At 33.5% G+C, this 15,981-nt stretch overlaps 1 protein-coding gene across 1 annotated transcript; it reads right to left on the reverse strand.

Annotated features, from left to right (window-relative positions):
* Positions 1-9,214: 9,214 nt before the first annotated feature.
* Positions 9,215-9,877, reverse strand: LOC127136196 (uncharacterized). Its single transcript, XM_051062788.1, has one exon. It carries the CDS (start codon positions 9,875-9,877, stop codon positions 9,215-9,217), a length of 663 nt encoding a protein of 220 aa, XP_050918745.1.
* Between the last annotated feature and the right edge of the window lie 6,104 nt (positions 9,878-15,981).

Genomic DNA, 15,981 nt, shown 5'->3' on the forward strand with positions numbered 1-15,981 from the left:
AACATTTTAGAAAAACGATTAGTTTTACATGGTAAACTTTAAGAAGAGAGATGAAACATAAATTTAAGCTAAAAAAATAAATAACCAGAAAATAAAATAGAAAGAGAAAGGAAAGTGCACACCAGGATTTATACTGGTTCTACCTTAAATCACACGACTTACTCTAGTTCCCAAGGATTCTCTCCCGAGAGTTCCACTAACAACTTGAGCTTTTATCATGGGATAAACCCACAAACTTCTTGCATTAATATTTTACCTGAGTTCAACTTGCAACTTTTATTGTAATATCAATTTTACAAGAGAATGATACTCTTGATTTACAATTACATCATAATCTGATTCAAATAGTAGTTACACAAGAAAAGTTATTACTTAAGCATTCGCTATCTCAACACTAAAATAATTTTGAGTGTATGCAAATATTTCTAAGAAGAAAGTGAGTAAGAGAAAAGAGTGAGTTATCATATTTCTTATGTTGTAAAGAAGTGAACACAAGTTTAATTCCTCCTTATATAGGAAATAATTTTGCCAAAAAAAAGAATTTTGTGTTTGAACTGCTCCCTAATTGATTAACCAGTTGTGCTAATAAATTATAGCTTAGTTTTAGGGGGTAGGGGGGGGGGGGGGGGGGGGGGGGGGGAATAGCCAGGTCCGAAGCCTAATATATTAAAAGGCTTCCTAATCTATTATAAGGAAATTTCGCTCCATAATCGATTAGACATATGTTCTAACCGATTAGAAAGCAAATTTTTGCATCCTAATTGATTAAGTACACTTCTTAAGTGATTAGATTTAGGCCATGATTAAGTACTTGGGATTAGTTTCATCAAAAGGTAATATGAACTAATTCTTCTATAGTCATGGTTCATTTTTTAAAATTTTAAAAATATTTACTAGAAGTGGAATATCCTAAGAAAAGTTCTTCATCGGTTTTAGCCTCGAATTTACCAAGATTATCCTTTTCATTATTAAGGACAAATAACTTGCATCCAAAGATAATGAGTTGAGAAATATTATGCTTTTTTTCTTTATATTATTCATAGAGAATAACTTTAGAATTAGCCTTATCAAGATACAATTCATTACATAGAAATCAATTCTTATTGCATTAGCCTGGAATTTTTAAGAAGTCTGGTTTCATTGAGCATCGTCCTTACTAACTCTTCCAGATATTTATTTTTATGTTCATTTAATGTGTTTTATAGGGTAATTTGTGGAGCAGAAAAAGTATACTCTATAAGATTCTCAATACATAAAATTCCCACATTCCACATTTTGAAATTTACCTGTGTGATCACTTCAAATAGATGCAATGCTTAAGCCTTTTTCATTTTGCATAACTTTGGCTGATTTTTGAAAGGCAACAAACAAGTTCTTTTATGAGACAAGAAAAATGTCCATGTTTAGCAAGAATAATCATCAATTATAATAAATATATAGTAATTACCACAAAAGCTCTGGTTCTAAATGTGCCAAAAAGATCTATGTGTAAAGTTGTAAAGGCCTATTTGTAGAAATAACATTTTTCAATTTAAAGTAGACATTTACTTGTTTACACTTTTGGTACACATAATACAATCGACACTTGCTTACTTGTTTTGGGTAAAGAATTTTGACATAAGATAGACAACAAAATGTTTGAAGATAAGACAAGTTAGGTCATCTATTTTTTGAAATTTCCCAAGGTAAGTCATTGGTTTTAGATTTGGAAACTCTATTTAAGACATAGAGTCAATAATATTTCTCCCACCAATGAGAAACATCACTAATATTTACATGTTGTTTAGTTAAAGTTATATTCTTTCTTTAAACTTTATGATTCTTTTAATGGAAATATATGAAAATTATAAAGTTTATTAAACAAGTTGGATTCATATTGCGTACCTCTATCACTACGAAACTTTTAATTTTTATACTTGTCGTCAATAAAAATGATAAAATTATGTTTCTCATTCCTAATTAAAGTTTTATCAAGTTCACATATATATCATAATTTGTGAAATCTAAATGTCAGAATTCTCTATCATATGACTTATGTGAGTTTTTTATTATTATTTTAATTTGACTACAAAAATCACATTTTTCTAGCCAATGTTATTCCTTTAATAGTTAATTTTAGAATTAATCTTACATAACTCATGTTCAATATTATTCGCTTACTTACACAAAGAATCTAACATGAAAAACATTAAACTAACATGTAAATTTAATTTTCAAATTTATTCATGTCAACATTGAGTTTAAACATGCCATAAATGACATACTCTTTCCCAAAAAAAAAATACTATTTTTAATAACATTGTACAAATCCGTCTTTATAGCCTGAGTAAACTCAACCCCATTCAAGAAAAATTGCAAACACGATTCTTTCTAATCTCTGGAAAATTTCAAAATATCTTTGAGTATCAAATTCTCTCCAGAGGTGAAATTGAGCTCCACGTCTCCAGTTTCTACAACATGAATGTTGTGGGCATCTCTAACAACACTTACTTATCCTCTCCACATGTGGATGTTTTTAACACAAGGTTTAGTTATGATCACAAATGTCATGACACCACATGATATCCCACACACTAGATGAATCCATTGAATGGATTTCTTTCCAATAATCTTGCAAAACCTGATTCAAACTTATTTCTTATCATTATTACTTTTTACTATGTGGAAATTTGTGACATTTTACTCAATTGTATTATTTTTTTAGCTCATCATTTACTTTATCATTTTGGTTGATTAATTAAATATTAAATACAATCCTCGTATGATCATTATCTTTCTTATCACTTGCTATTGAAATGACTATTTATACTTACACTTGATTTATCCATAACATGTATTTGTCTGATATGTGCCCAAGAAAGAGTATTAGAGTATAAGATTTTGGCATTTATAGGCTTTACTAGCTACGAATTTGTTGGTATTTTCCAAAATTTTAAATAGAATAGGTATTTAGGGATGAGAACCATTGCTTTTTAAATGTCCTTGTGAATTAATGTAGGAAGAATCACTCAAATCAGGCCTAAGCACCAAAACAATAAAACTGACATGCTACAAGGGCGTTATAGCACATAGCAGCGAGCAAACGAGACAAAACACGAGCACTAGCACTACAAGCATGTTGCAGTACGTTACAATGAGCATGAACCATCAAGTTCCGATGTAACGCAAGTGCGCTGCAACATAACTTTTTGTGCAGAGCACACTAAGGCGACTTAAGTCCAAAGGCGGTTTGCATAACTCTTCAAGGATAAGCAACCTGGGTGCGCTGCAACATAACTTTTTTGTGCAAAGCGCGGGCAGGGCATTTTTTAAAACTATAAATAGGGCCAAGTTATTTCAGAATGTATCTTTTCTTTCATTTTTGAAGACATAGAAACATATAATAGGGAGAGAAAAGTGAAAGTGCAAGAGAGGAGTTGAATACACATCAAATTATTGGTAAATTACATGTGATGCTCGTTCATCTTATTTCCTTCATTGTTTGTCCAGCTACCATGAAAATGGCTAGCTAAATCTACTCTCTTGTTGGGACTGGATGTAGCTCATCGGTACCGTATGTGTTTCTTATGATCATGGTGTTATATATGAATTACTCATTTACTGATATTGCTCTTAGCCTTGCTTACTTGCTTTACGTATTGATTTAAACTGTTATTGAGAAATACTCTTCGATCTCGATTTAGGATAATTACCTGTTAAATACTAAACTCTAGACATAGATTTGGGTTTAACATTCACAAGAGTATTGATTCTTAATGCCACTGTATTGTGTAATAGGCTGGGAGATCGTCGATTAAACAATACGGTTGAACTCTCGTCAGGAGTTTAGACATGAACACTATCGACGAGTGATACGTGATAACATTGATCAAACAATTAATCTCTATATAACTGACCATAAGAATACATGCGTGATCGGTGGATGAATCCCAATCCCAACAAGCTTTCTCATTTTTAAAACTTCACTTATTATTTACCTTTTATTTATTTATGTATTTCAAACAAACAACTTGACCACTTTCTACTTAAAATTATATTAATTGTTGAACGATTATGATATCGTATCAGTCCATGTGGATATGATACAAACAATACTTACTTTTTATATACTAAACAACATTGTCCAAATTGAAGATTAACTTGGCTAAAAGTATCAAACGTCACTCAGTGCTCTTAGGGTTATCTGTAACAATAGTACTAGGATATGAATTATAAGACGCGTAAAGTATCTATCGTATCAGTATTAAGTGTCTTGGTAGGACCATGTTGTTGCAAATATTTATTAGCTTTAAGTTATAACTTGTGTACTCCCTTGGTTCAATTGAATCCCTTGGATTATGGAGGTGACTAAGTTATCACCAAAATCATCACGTTTTTCTGCAAACTCTCAATCTTTTTTAACCTCGTTGTGAACCATGGTTTTCATAATGTACACAAGTTATTGTGATACTTATATTTAATCTCATTTATCTCTATATATAATTGTTGTCTATTAAAATATATAGTCATAACCAAAGTGGATTTAACGAATCAATTGGTGTATTTACGATAGCATTGAGACAAGTTAGATATGTATGAATTTCCAACATTGGTGGAGGGTCATTAAGTTTATGTTGGTCAAACATCTTAGATGGTGATGGTTAACCCATTCTAGTAAGGCTTTATCTTGATTATATGTATCATTAATCATAGTTATGACTTTGCATACTCAATTTTTAAAATAATTTTAGTCTTATTGTTTCACTTGACGTGTCAAATTTGTTGTTTAACTTGGAAGTTAGTCGATATATCGGCTAATAGCTCTCAATTGTGATTTATTTTTATTTATATCATTAAGTTTAGGAAGAAACTATGATCATTAACTATGAATTCATTAACTCGTTCAAAGAGTGTTAAATACAATATTTGGATGTTTTAAGCCACTACACTAAATAAATCCATAAAGTAAAGTAAATACATAAACATAATGAAATAATAACATGTTAATCTATTGTGTATTTAAATTTTATATATAAATGGTAATTTTAAACAAACAATAGTCATATTAGTCAAAATGATATGAATCAAATTTCTTCATTATTAAAAAGGAGTTTTTTCCCTCATGTAAAGATACATAGTTTCCCTCCTTTAATTTGTTTTTTCCTTCTTTTAAAGTATTTATCGTTTCTCTGATCTACATTTGTGTTATTTGCACATAACATATATTCAATTGTGTTTGTATTTGTCAAAAAAAATTAGAATCTTGTAAGACACTTGGTTCACCCTAAACTTTATATATATATATATATATATATATTATATATATATATATATATATATATATATATATATATATATATATATATATATATATATATATATATATATTATAAAACCATACATTTATATGTCTGCTATAAGAAGTTCTTTATTTTTTTTAGGCTTAAATAGTCTTTTGGTCCTTGTAAGTTAGCGAGTTTCTTATTTTAGTTTCTGTAATTTATATTTTTTTTGTCTAAGTCCCTATATCTCACTTTTGTGTTGGTTTTAGTCCCTAAAAGTAAAATCCACAGGAAAATCTGAAGGGAAATCCGCAAGAAAACTAGTGGATTTTGACTTTAGGGACTAAAACCGACACAAAAAGTGAGATATAGGGACTCAGACCCAATTTTTTTTTTACAGGGAACAAAATTAAAAACTCGCTAATTTACGGGGACCAACAAACTATTTAAGCATTTTTTTAATATGAATTGTTGGTGCAAAAGGTAATAAAGATAAACAATGAACAAGAGAGAGAAGAGAGAATAATAACAAACTTCCACAACTCAAAACGGTTACATAAAAAATACACACACACACTACAAAAGGAATAAAGGTACTAATGCTCACACCACTCACTTGCTTGAATACAAATGTGACTTAATGGAAATACTAAAATACCCTCTAACAAACTTTGTCAACAAGCTTCTGAAAATATGAATTAATTCTAACACCATCCCTTAATTCATATTCAGCTTAACCAAAACTAGCAACACCAACTTCATCCCTCAAGCGGAGAAAATGATCAGTCTTGATCGTCTTCGTCAGAACATCTGCCAGTTGCTTCTAGATGCTATAGTGCACAACTTCTAGCACTCCATTTTGAATCTGATTTCTCAGAAAATAATACTTAGTCTCAATATGCTTGCTTCTCCCATACAACATTGGGTTCTTGGCAAGATTGATTGCAAACTTGTTATCAATCATCAACTTCAGGGGCTTATTTACTTTGATCTTCAGATCCTGCAGTAACTTCAGAAGCCACACAACTTGACATGCAGTCACAACACCTACAATATAGTATGCTTCACACATTGACAAAGCAACAATTGGTTGCTTCTTGGAACACCAAGAAATAGAACTTCCCAGAATCTTAAACAAGTATCTAGAAGTACTTCTATTATCAACTCTGTCCCCACACCAATAAGAGTCTAAGTAACTTAGAAGTTCTGAGTCAGTTTCAGCACCAGAAAGGAACAAATCTCCATACTTCAGAGTTCCCTTTATATACCTCAGAATTCTAACAACAACTTATAATGAGACCATTTTAGTTTACTCATAAACCTATTCCAACTGCATAGCAAATATTAGGTCTGATATTACACAAATACCTCAGATACCCTACAAAATGCTTGAACGTTGTCGTATTTAGATCATCACCATCGGAATCATAGTCAAATTTATAATTTGTATCAGCAGGTGTGACAACAACTTTACAATTCAACATCTCAAACCTCTTCAGAAGCTCAAGTTCTATTTTAACTGATGTAAAATTATGTCTTTCTTAGAGTACATAGTCTCCATTCCTAGAAAATAAACCATATTTCCTAGATCAGTCATCTCAAACTCATTCATCAACGTCTTCTTGAACTTAGGTATCTCATGTTCACAACTTCCTGTTAGCAATATGTCACCAGAATCATATTGCCTTCAGAAGTATGTTGAACATAGACATCATACTCCATCTCACATTTACGAAATCCCTGCTTCTTGAAAATTGAATCAATTTTCATATTCTAATCTCTAGGGGCTTGCTTCAGCCCATACAAAACTTTGTGTAATATGTATACCATCCCTTCCTGATTATTTTTCTCAAACCTAGGAGGTTATGATACATAAACTTCTACTTCTAATGGAACGTCTAGAAATGCAGATTTCACGTCTAAATGCATCAGAGGCCAATTCATGTTAGCAACTATCGTAATCACCTACCTAATTGTTTTATGTCTTGCTATAGGTGCAAACACTTCAAAGTAATCTAACCCAGGTTTCTGCAGAAAACCTCTCACAACTAACCTTGCTTTGTGTTTGCCAATTGATCCATCCGGCTTTAGCTTCACCTTATAAACCCATCTCTCGTTGATGTTTTTTTTGTTTTTTGGAAGTTCTGTCAGCTTCCAAGTCTTGTTTCTCTTTATGGCATCAATTTCTTCTTTCATGGCCTTCAACCATACTTTCTGCTTGAGAGCTTCTTTTGTACTCACGGGTTCAGAGTCTACTAACATGGCACACTGAATAACTTCCCCTTCAGTATCTTGCAGTATTTCAAACTCTGCAAACCTTCTCAAAATGTTTTTGATTCTTTCTAGCCTCTAAACTTGTTCAAAACCTTATGATTCTGGAATAGTATTAGATACTGGAACTCCAGAAGTGCCGACTTCAGAAGCATGACCACCTTTAGAATTTGGAATATTCCCAGAATGTGGACTACCACCCGAATCTGAATGACCATCAGAATCTGGACCACCAGAATTTTAATCGCCATAAGAATCTGGATCAAAATCAAATTCTTCCTCATAATCAATTTCTCTTTCTGATTCTAACTCACTGTCAAAATCATTTTCAGGCTCTGACCCATCTTCAGAATCAAAATCAATATATTCAAAAGTTAACTTTGCACTGGAGTTGGATTGAGACTTGCTTCAGTCCCATACTTATGACTATTTCACAATAACACGTTTGTTGACTTCAACCTTATTAGTGAACTGAAAATAAAGCTTATAACCATTTGTATTGTGATACCCCACAAGTAATATCACCTTGCTTCTATCATCAAACTTCTTTCTAGTAAATTCTGGAACATGTTTATAACAGACAAAACCAAATAATCTGAAATGACTCACAGTTTACTTATATCCAGTCCACCTCTCAAAAGGAGCAATTTCCTTCAGCTTCTTGGTTAGACACCTGTCGAGCACATATGCTACAGTGGCAACAACTTTTCCCCATAAAGTGTTAGGAAGTTTCTTTTCCTTCAACATGCTCTTTATCACATCAAGCAAAGTTCGGTTTCTACTTTCAGCAAGAGCATTATATTGAGGAGTATATGGAGTAGTCACTTCATACTCAGTTCCATTCTCCTCACATAACTTATTGAACTATGTAGAGTTATACTAACCTCCACCACAAGTTTTGAGAATTTTCATCTTCTAACCACTTTGATTCTCAGCCTTGATTCTGAATTTCTTAAATTCAGCAAACACCTCGTGTTTGAACTTTATAAGGGATACCCATGTCATCCTTGTGAACTCATCCACAAATTACATAAGGTATTTATTCCCTCATAGTGAAGGTTCTAGAAATGATCCACACACATCAGAATGCACTACTCAAAAAGCATGCTTTCCTATTTGAGCTACTTCTGATGCAAATGACAGTCTTGGTTGCTTTCCTCTCATGCACACATTGCATGAATTTTATGGTTTCTTAATTGCAGGAATTCTACGTACCCGTTTCTTTGAATTCAGGTGCCTTAAGCTTTTGAAGTTCAAATGACCAAATCTTTTGTGTCACAGCTCACTTTCCTTTACAACACTTGTTGCGCTAAGGTACTTAGAGTATGCAGTTTTAACATTCACTTTGAATGTTATATTCCTTCCCTGTTCTGACTCCATAATTAACTTCTGATTACAGTCATACAACTTCAAAAGATTGTCCTTCATGGTAATTGAGAATCCTTTTTCAATTAATTGACCTACACTCATCAGATTGCTCTTCATATGCCCGGAACATACCAAACATTTTGAACTAACGCAAATTTGCCATTATTCAAAATCACTCTAACATTCCCCATTCCTTCAGCATTCAGATATTTATCATCAGCACATATGATCTTGGTCCTCTTCCTAGAGTCAAAATCAACCAGCCATTTCTTATTTCCAGTAAGATGGTTTGAACAACCAGTGTCCATATACCATCAATCTTCTAGAGACACGCTATTAGAACCAGAATTCATTAATAACACATGTTCATCATCATAACTTCTGGTTATATTCGGTTCTTTTGATTTTCTCTCCTTGTTTGACCAATAATCTGCAGCGAAGTGGCCAAACTTCTTACAACAATAACATTGAACTTTTCTCTTATCATACTTCTCCTTTCCCTTCTGACTCCCAGAAGTTGAGGTTTCTGACTTCTGAGACCTACCATGTCTTTTCTTGGCTTCTGACCAAGATTGCTTCTGGTCTTTCTTGACAAAAGAAGCTTTCAGAGTTTGCTCTACCTCTCTCTCAGAAGTTCTTTCAGTCAAACGCAACTCTTGCGCCTCGATACTGATTTGCAACTCTTTTATTCTCACGGTGCTCAGATCCTTAGAATGTTCAATTGCTACAACGATGTAATCAAGATGAGGAGTAAGAGATCTAAGTATCTTCTCAATGTTACTTTCTTCAGAGAGAGTTTCTCCACACGACTTCATCTTATTTATGATCAGAATCACTATAAAGATGTAGTCAAGTACCTTCTCATTGTTCTTTATGCTAAGATTCTTATACTGCTTACATAGAAACTGAAGTTTCACCTTCTTCACTGATGCATCACCATTGTAGCACCGCACCAGTGTGTCCCACGCAACTTTCATCGTCTTCGAATCAATGATTTTCTCAAACACGTTCACATCCACACACTGATGAATGTAGAACAGAGCCTTTTGATCCTTCTTCCTTAGATCACGTTGAGCATTTCTCTATGCATCAGTTGCATTTTTTGGAAGTGCAACCTAAACTTAACCGTCTTTGATGAGATCAAGAACATCTTAAATTCCAAACAACACATGCATATGAATCATCCAACGATTCCAGTTCTTTCCATCGAACACTAAAAGCTTGGTACTCAGATTACCATTTTCGTTCATCTTTAACCTTGTATAATACACTCAGATCTCACCTAAACACAATGTTTCCCAATCTCGCAGAATCAAGATATGTGATTCTGTTACAATTCTAAATAGAAATTCAACACAAATTCTCCGAATAGAAATTAATCACACAACGCCTCACCATTTCACTCATATTTCCCGTGGTCTTTCCTTGTGGATCTAAACCGGAGCTCTAGATACCAATTGTTGGTTCATAAGGTAATAAAGATGAACAATGAGTAAGAGAAAGAAAAGAGAATAATAACAAACTTCAAATACTTAAAACGGTTAACAGAAAATGCACACACATACTGCAAAAGGAATAAAGGTACTAATGCTCACACCATGCACTTACTTAAATACAAGTGAGACTCAATGGAAATACTAAAATACCCTCTAACAAACTTTGTCAACAAGTTTTTGAAAATATGAATTAATTCTAACATCATCCCTTAATTCATATTCAGCTTAACCAAAACTAACAACACCAATTCCATCCATCAAATAAAGAAATTGGTCAATCTTGATCGCCTTCTTCAGAACATCTGCTAGTTGCTTCTGGATGTTACAGTGCACAACTTCTAGCACTCCATTCTAAACCTGATTTCTCAGAAAGTGATACTTAGTCTCAATATGATTGCTTCTCCCATGCAACACTGGGTTCTTGGCAAAATTGATTGCAAACTTGTTATCAACCATCAGCTTTAGAGGCTTGTTTACTTTGATCTTCAGATCCTATAGTAAATTCAGAAGCCACACGGCTTGGCATGCAGTTACAACACCTGTAATATATTCTGCTTCACAGGTTGACAAAGCAACAACTGGTTGCTTCTTAGAACCCCAAGAAATAGGACTTCCCAAAAACTTAAACAAGTATCTAGAAGTACTTCTTCTGTCAACTCTGTCTCCACACCAATCAAAATCTGAGTAACTCAGAAGTTCTGAGTGAGTTTCAACACCAGAAGGGAACAAAACTCCATACTTCAGAGTTCCCTTTATATACCTCAGAATTCTAACAATATCTTGGTAATGAGACCATCCGGTTTACTCATAAGCCTACTCACTATTCCAACTGCATAATAAATATCAGGTATGATATTACACAAATACCTCAGAGACCCTACCAACTGCTTGAACATTGTCGCATCTACATCATCACCATCAAAATTAGAATCCAATTTATGATTTGTATCAGCAGGTGTGATAATAACTTTACAATTCAATAGTTCAAACCTCTTCGGAAGCTCAATTTCATATTTCAGCTGATGTAAAATTATGCCTTTTTCATAATACATAATCTTCATCCCTAGAAAATAAACCATATTTTCTAGATCAATCATCTCAAACTCATTCATCAACTCCTTCTTGAACTTAGTTATCTTGTGTTCACAACTTCCTGTTAGCGATATGTCATCAACATACAGACACACCAGAATCATATTGCCTTTAGATTTCTGAGATCCTTGCTTCTTGAAAAATGAATCAATTTTCAGATTCCAAGCTCTAGGGGCTTGCTTCAGTCCATACAAAGTTTTGTGTAATCTGTACGTCATCCCTTTCTGATTCTTTTTCTCAAATCCTGGAGGTTGTTACACATAAACTTCTATTTCTAACGGACCGTTCAAAAATGAAGATTTCACGTCTAAATGCATCAGAGATCAATTCATGTTAGCAACTATCACAATCACCAACCTGATTCTTTCATGTCTTGATACAGGCGCAAACACTTCAAAGTAATCTAACCCAGGTTTCTGAAGAAAACCTCTCACAACAAACCTTGCTTTGTGTTTGCCAATTGATCCATCTGGCTTTAGCTTCACCTTATAAACCCATCTCACATTGATGGCTTTCTTGTTCTTTGAAAGTTCTGTCAACTTCCAAGTCTTGTTTCTCTCTATGACATCAAGTTCTTCTTTCATGGCCTTGAACCATACTTTCTACTTGAGAGCTTCTTCCGTACTCACGGGTTCAAAGTCTACTAACATGGCACACTGAATAACTTCCCCTTCAGAATCTACTTCAGTATTTTACAGCATGTCAAACTCTGCAAACCTTCTCGGGATGTTTCTGATTCTTTATGGCCTTTGAACTTGTTTAGAACCTTCTGATTCTGGAACAATATCATTTACGGGAACTCTAGAAGTACCGACTTCAGAAGCATGACCACCTTCAAAATCGGTAATATTCCAAGAATCTAGACTACCACCAGAATCTGAATCACCATCAGAATTTGGACCACCAGAATCTGAATCAGCATCAAAATCAGGATCAGAATAAGATTCTTCCTCATAATCAATCTCGCCTTCTGATTCTGACTCCTTCTTAGAATCATTTTCAGGCCCTGACTCATCTTCAGAATCAAAATCAATATCTTCAAAAATGAACTCTACACCGAAGTTGGATTGAGGCTTGCTCCAATACCATATTTCATACTCTTTCATAACACCATCTTTGTTGAATTCAACCTTATTAGTAAATGGATAATAAAGCTTATAAGCACATGTACTGTGATACCCCACCAGTAACATCACCTTGCTTATATCATCCATCTTCTTTTTAGTAGTATCTGGAACGTGTTTATAACAGACAGAATCAAATACGCTAAAATGACTCACACTTTGCTTATCTCCAGTTCACCTCTCAAAAGGAACAATTTCCTTTAGCTTCTTGGTCGGACACCTGTTGAGCACATATGATGCAGATGCAACAGTTTCTCCCCATAAAGTGTTAGGAAGCTTCTTCTCCTTCAGCACGCTCCTTATCATATCAAGCAGAGTTCGGTTTCTCCTTTCAGTAAGACCATTGTGTTGAGGAGTATATGGAGCAGTCACATCATGCTCAATTCCATTCTCCCAATAAAACTTCTTGAACTTTGTAGAGTTATACTCATCTCCACCACAAGTTCTGAGAATTTTCAGCTTCTGACCACTTTGATTCCCAGCCTTGATTCTGAATTTCTTAAATTCAGCAAACAACTCGTATTTGAACTTTATAAGGGATAACCATGTCATCCTTGTGAAATCATCCACAAATGACAAAAAATATGTATTCCCTCCTAGTGAAGGTTCTGGAAATGGTCCACACGCATCAGAATGCACTACTCCCAAAGCATGATTTGCTCTTGGAGCTACTTCTGATGCAAATGGCAGTCTTGGTTGCTTCCCTCTCATGCATACATTGCATGACTTTTTTGGTTTCTTAATTGCAGGAATTCCACGTACCATTTTATTTTAATTCAAGTGCCCTAAGCTTAAGAAGTTCAAATGACCAAATATTTCGTGTCATATCTCACTTTCCTTTACAACACTTGTTGCGCTAAGGCATTCAGAGTCTGCAGTTTTAACATTCACTTTGAATATTTTATTCCTTCCCTGTTCTAACTCTATAATCAGCTTATGATTACAGTCATACAACTTCAAAAGAATGTTATTCATGGTAACTGAGAATCCTTTTTCAATTAATTGACCTACACTCGTCAGATTATTCTTCATGCCAGGAGCACACTAGACATTCTGAATTAACGCAAATTTGTCATTATTCAGAATCACTCTAACATTCCTTATTCCTCCAGTATTTAGATACTTATCATCAACATATTTGATCTTGGTCCTCTTCCTATAGTCAAAATCAACCTGCCATTTCTTATTTCCAATAAGATGGTTTGAATAACCAGTGTCCATATACCACCAGTCTTCTAGAGACACATTATCAAAATCACAAGCCATTAATAACACATGTTCATCATCATAACTTCTGGCTATCTTCGCTTCTTATGGGTTCCCCTCCTTGTTTAACCAATAATCTGCAGTGAAGTGGTCAAACTTCTAACAACAGTAAAATTTGAACTTTTCTCTTGTCATACTTCTCCTTTCCCTTTTGACTCCCAGAAGTTGAGGTTTCTGACTTCTGAGACCTACCATGTCTTTTCTTGGCTTATGACCAAGATTACTTCTAGTCTTTCTTGACAAAAGAAGCTTTCAGAGCCTGCTCTAACTCTCTCACAGAGGTTCTTTCAGTCAAACGCAACTCTTGCACCTCTAGATTGCTTTGCATCTCTTTTATTCTCATGATGCTCAAATCCTTAAAATGTTTAATTGCTACAACAATGTAATCACACTGAGGAGCAAGAAATCTAAGTACTTTCTCAATGAAACTTTCTTCAAAGAGAGTTTCTCCACACGATTTTATCTTATTTGTGATCAGAATCACTCTGGAGATGCAGTCAGGTACCTTCTCATTGATCTTTATGCTGAGATTCTCATACTGATTACGTAGAGACTGAAGCTTCACCTTCTTCACTAATGCATCACCGTTGTAGCACCGCACCAGTGTGTCCCACACCCCTATTGTCGTCGTCGAATCAATAATTTTCTCAAACACGTTCACTTCCGCACAGTGATGAATGTAGAACAGAGCCTTCTAATCCTTCTTCCTCAAATGACGTTGGGCATTTCTCTATACATCTGTTGCATTTTCTGGAAGTGCAACATGAACGTAACTGTCGTTGATGAGATCAAGAACATCTTTCCAAACAACACACGTATCTGAATCATCCAACAATTCTAGTTCTTGCCACCAAACACTGGAAGATTGGTACTGAGATTAACGTTTTCGTTCATCTTCAACCTTGTATAATACACTCAGATCTTACCTAAACACAGTGTTTCCCAATCCCGTAGAATCAAGATATGTGATTCTATTACAATTCTGAACAGAAATTCAACATGAATTCTCTGAACAAAAATGAATCACACAACGCCTCACCGTTCCACTCGTTTTCCCGTGGTGTTTCCCTGTGGATCTAAACCGAAGCTCTAAATATCAATTGTTGGTGCACAAGGTAATAAAGATGAACAATGAACAAGAGAGAGAAGAGAAAATAATAACAAACTTTCACTACTCAAAACGGTTATATAGAAAATGCACACACACATTGCAAAAGGAATAAAGGTATTAATTCTCACACCACTCATTTGCTTAAATACAAATGAGACTTAATGAAAATACTAAAATACCCTCTATAAATTTTTTAAAATATGAATTAATTATATATATTAAAACCATAAACTTGTATGTTTGCTTAACCAAGTTCTTTATTTTTTTTAATGTGAACAAAAAGTTAGAGATCGAAAACTAAGCCCTTGTACGAAAGAGTTATTTTTTTTTTCGTTTTTAAAAATTATTTTGTAAATTAATTAAAAAATAATAATTTTTAAGAAAATGGGTAAAAAAAAAGTTTGATAATCTCACTTTAAAAAAAAACAGTTTTGAACTTATATAATATTACAATTTTGCCATTAAAAAAGTGTACCACATTTTCTTTGTTTTTTACTCTTCATAATTTCTAAAATTAAAAATCAAAATACCAAAAATCTATTTAATCTTTTAGTTTTTATTTAAGAGAAATAAATTGTAAAACCTAATTTTTAAAATTAGTAAATAATTTAAATTTTTAAAATTTAAAAATTATAAAACAATTTTACAAAACTAAATCAAAAGTTTTGCACCAAATTAAAATTCTATCTTGGTTTAAGATTCACCTTGATAAAGGGTACTAGTATAGGATAAATGTTTCTGTCGAAGTACTGATATAAGTATCTTATGGATTAAAGAAAATCCAGGACACAAATTTTTTTACTGACACGACCCAATTAATTTTGTAATAAACGATCACGGATTAAAAATGTACATCTACTTAGGGATTGCCGAAGCATTAGAAAAAGAGTTAACAAAAATCAAAGATAAACAATTAATTATTTTTCGTAGCATTCCTATTACTACTTTTTTTTGAGAAATTATTATTACTTATCCCTTTCTCTACTTACCGT

Source organism: Lathyrus oleraceus, chromosome 4 (assembly GCF_024323335.1).
Source record: "Lathyrus oleraceus cultivar Zhongwan6 chromosome 4, CAAS_Psat_ZW6_1.0, whole genome shotgun sequence".
Classification (NCBI taxonomy): Eukaryota; Viridiplantae; Streptophyta; class Magnoliopsida; order Fabales; family Fabaceae; genus Lathyrus; species Lathyrus oleraceus.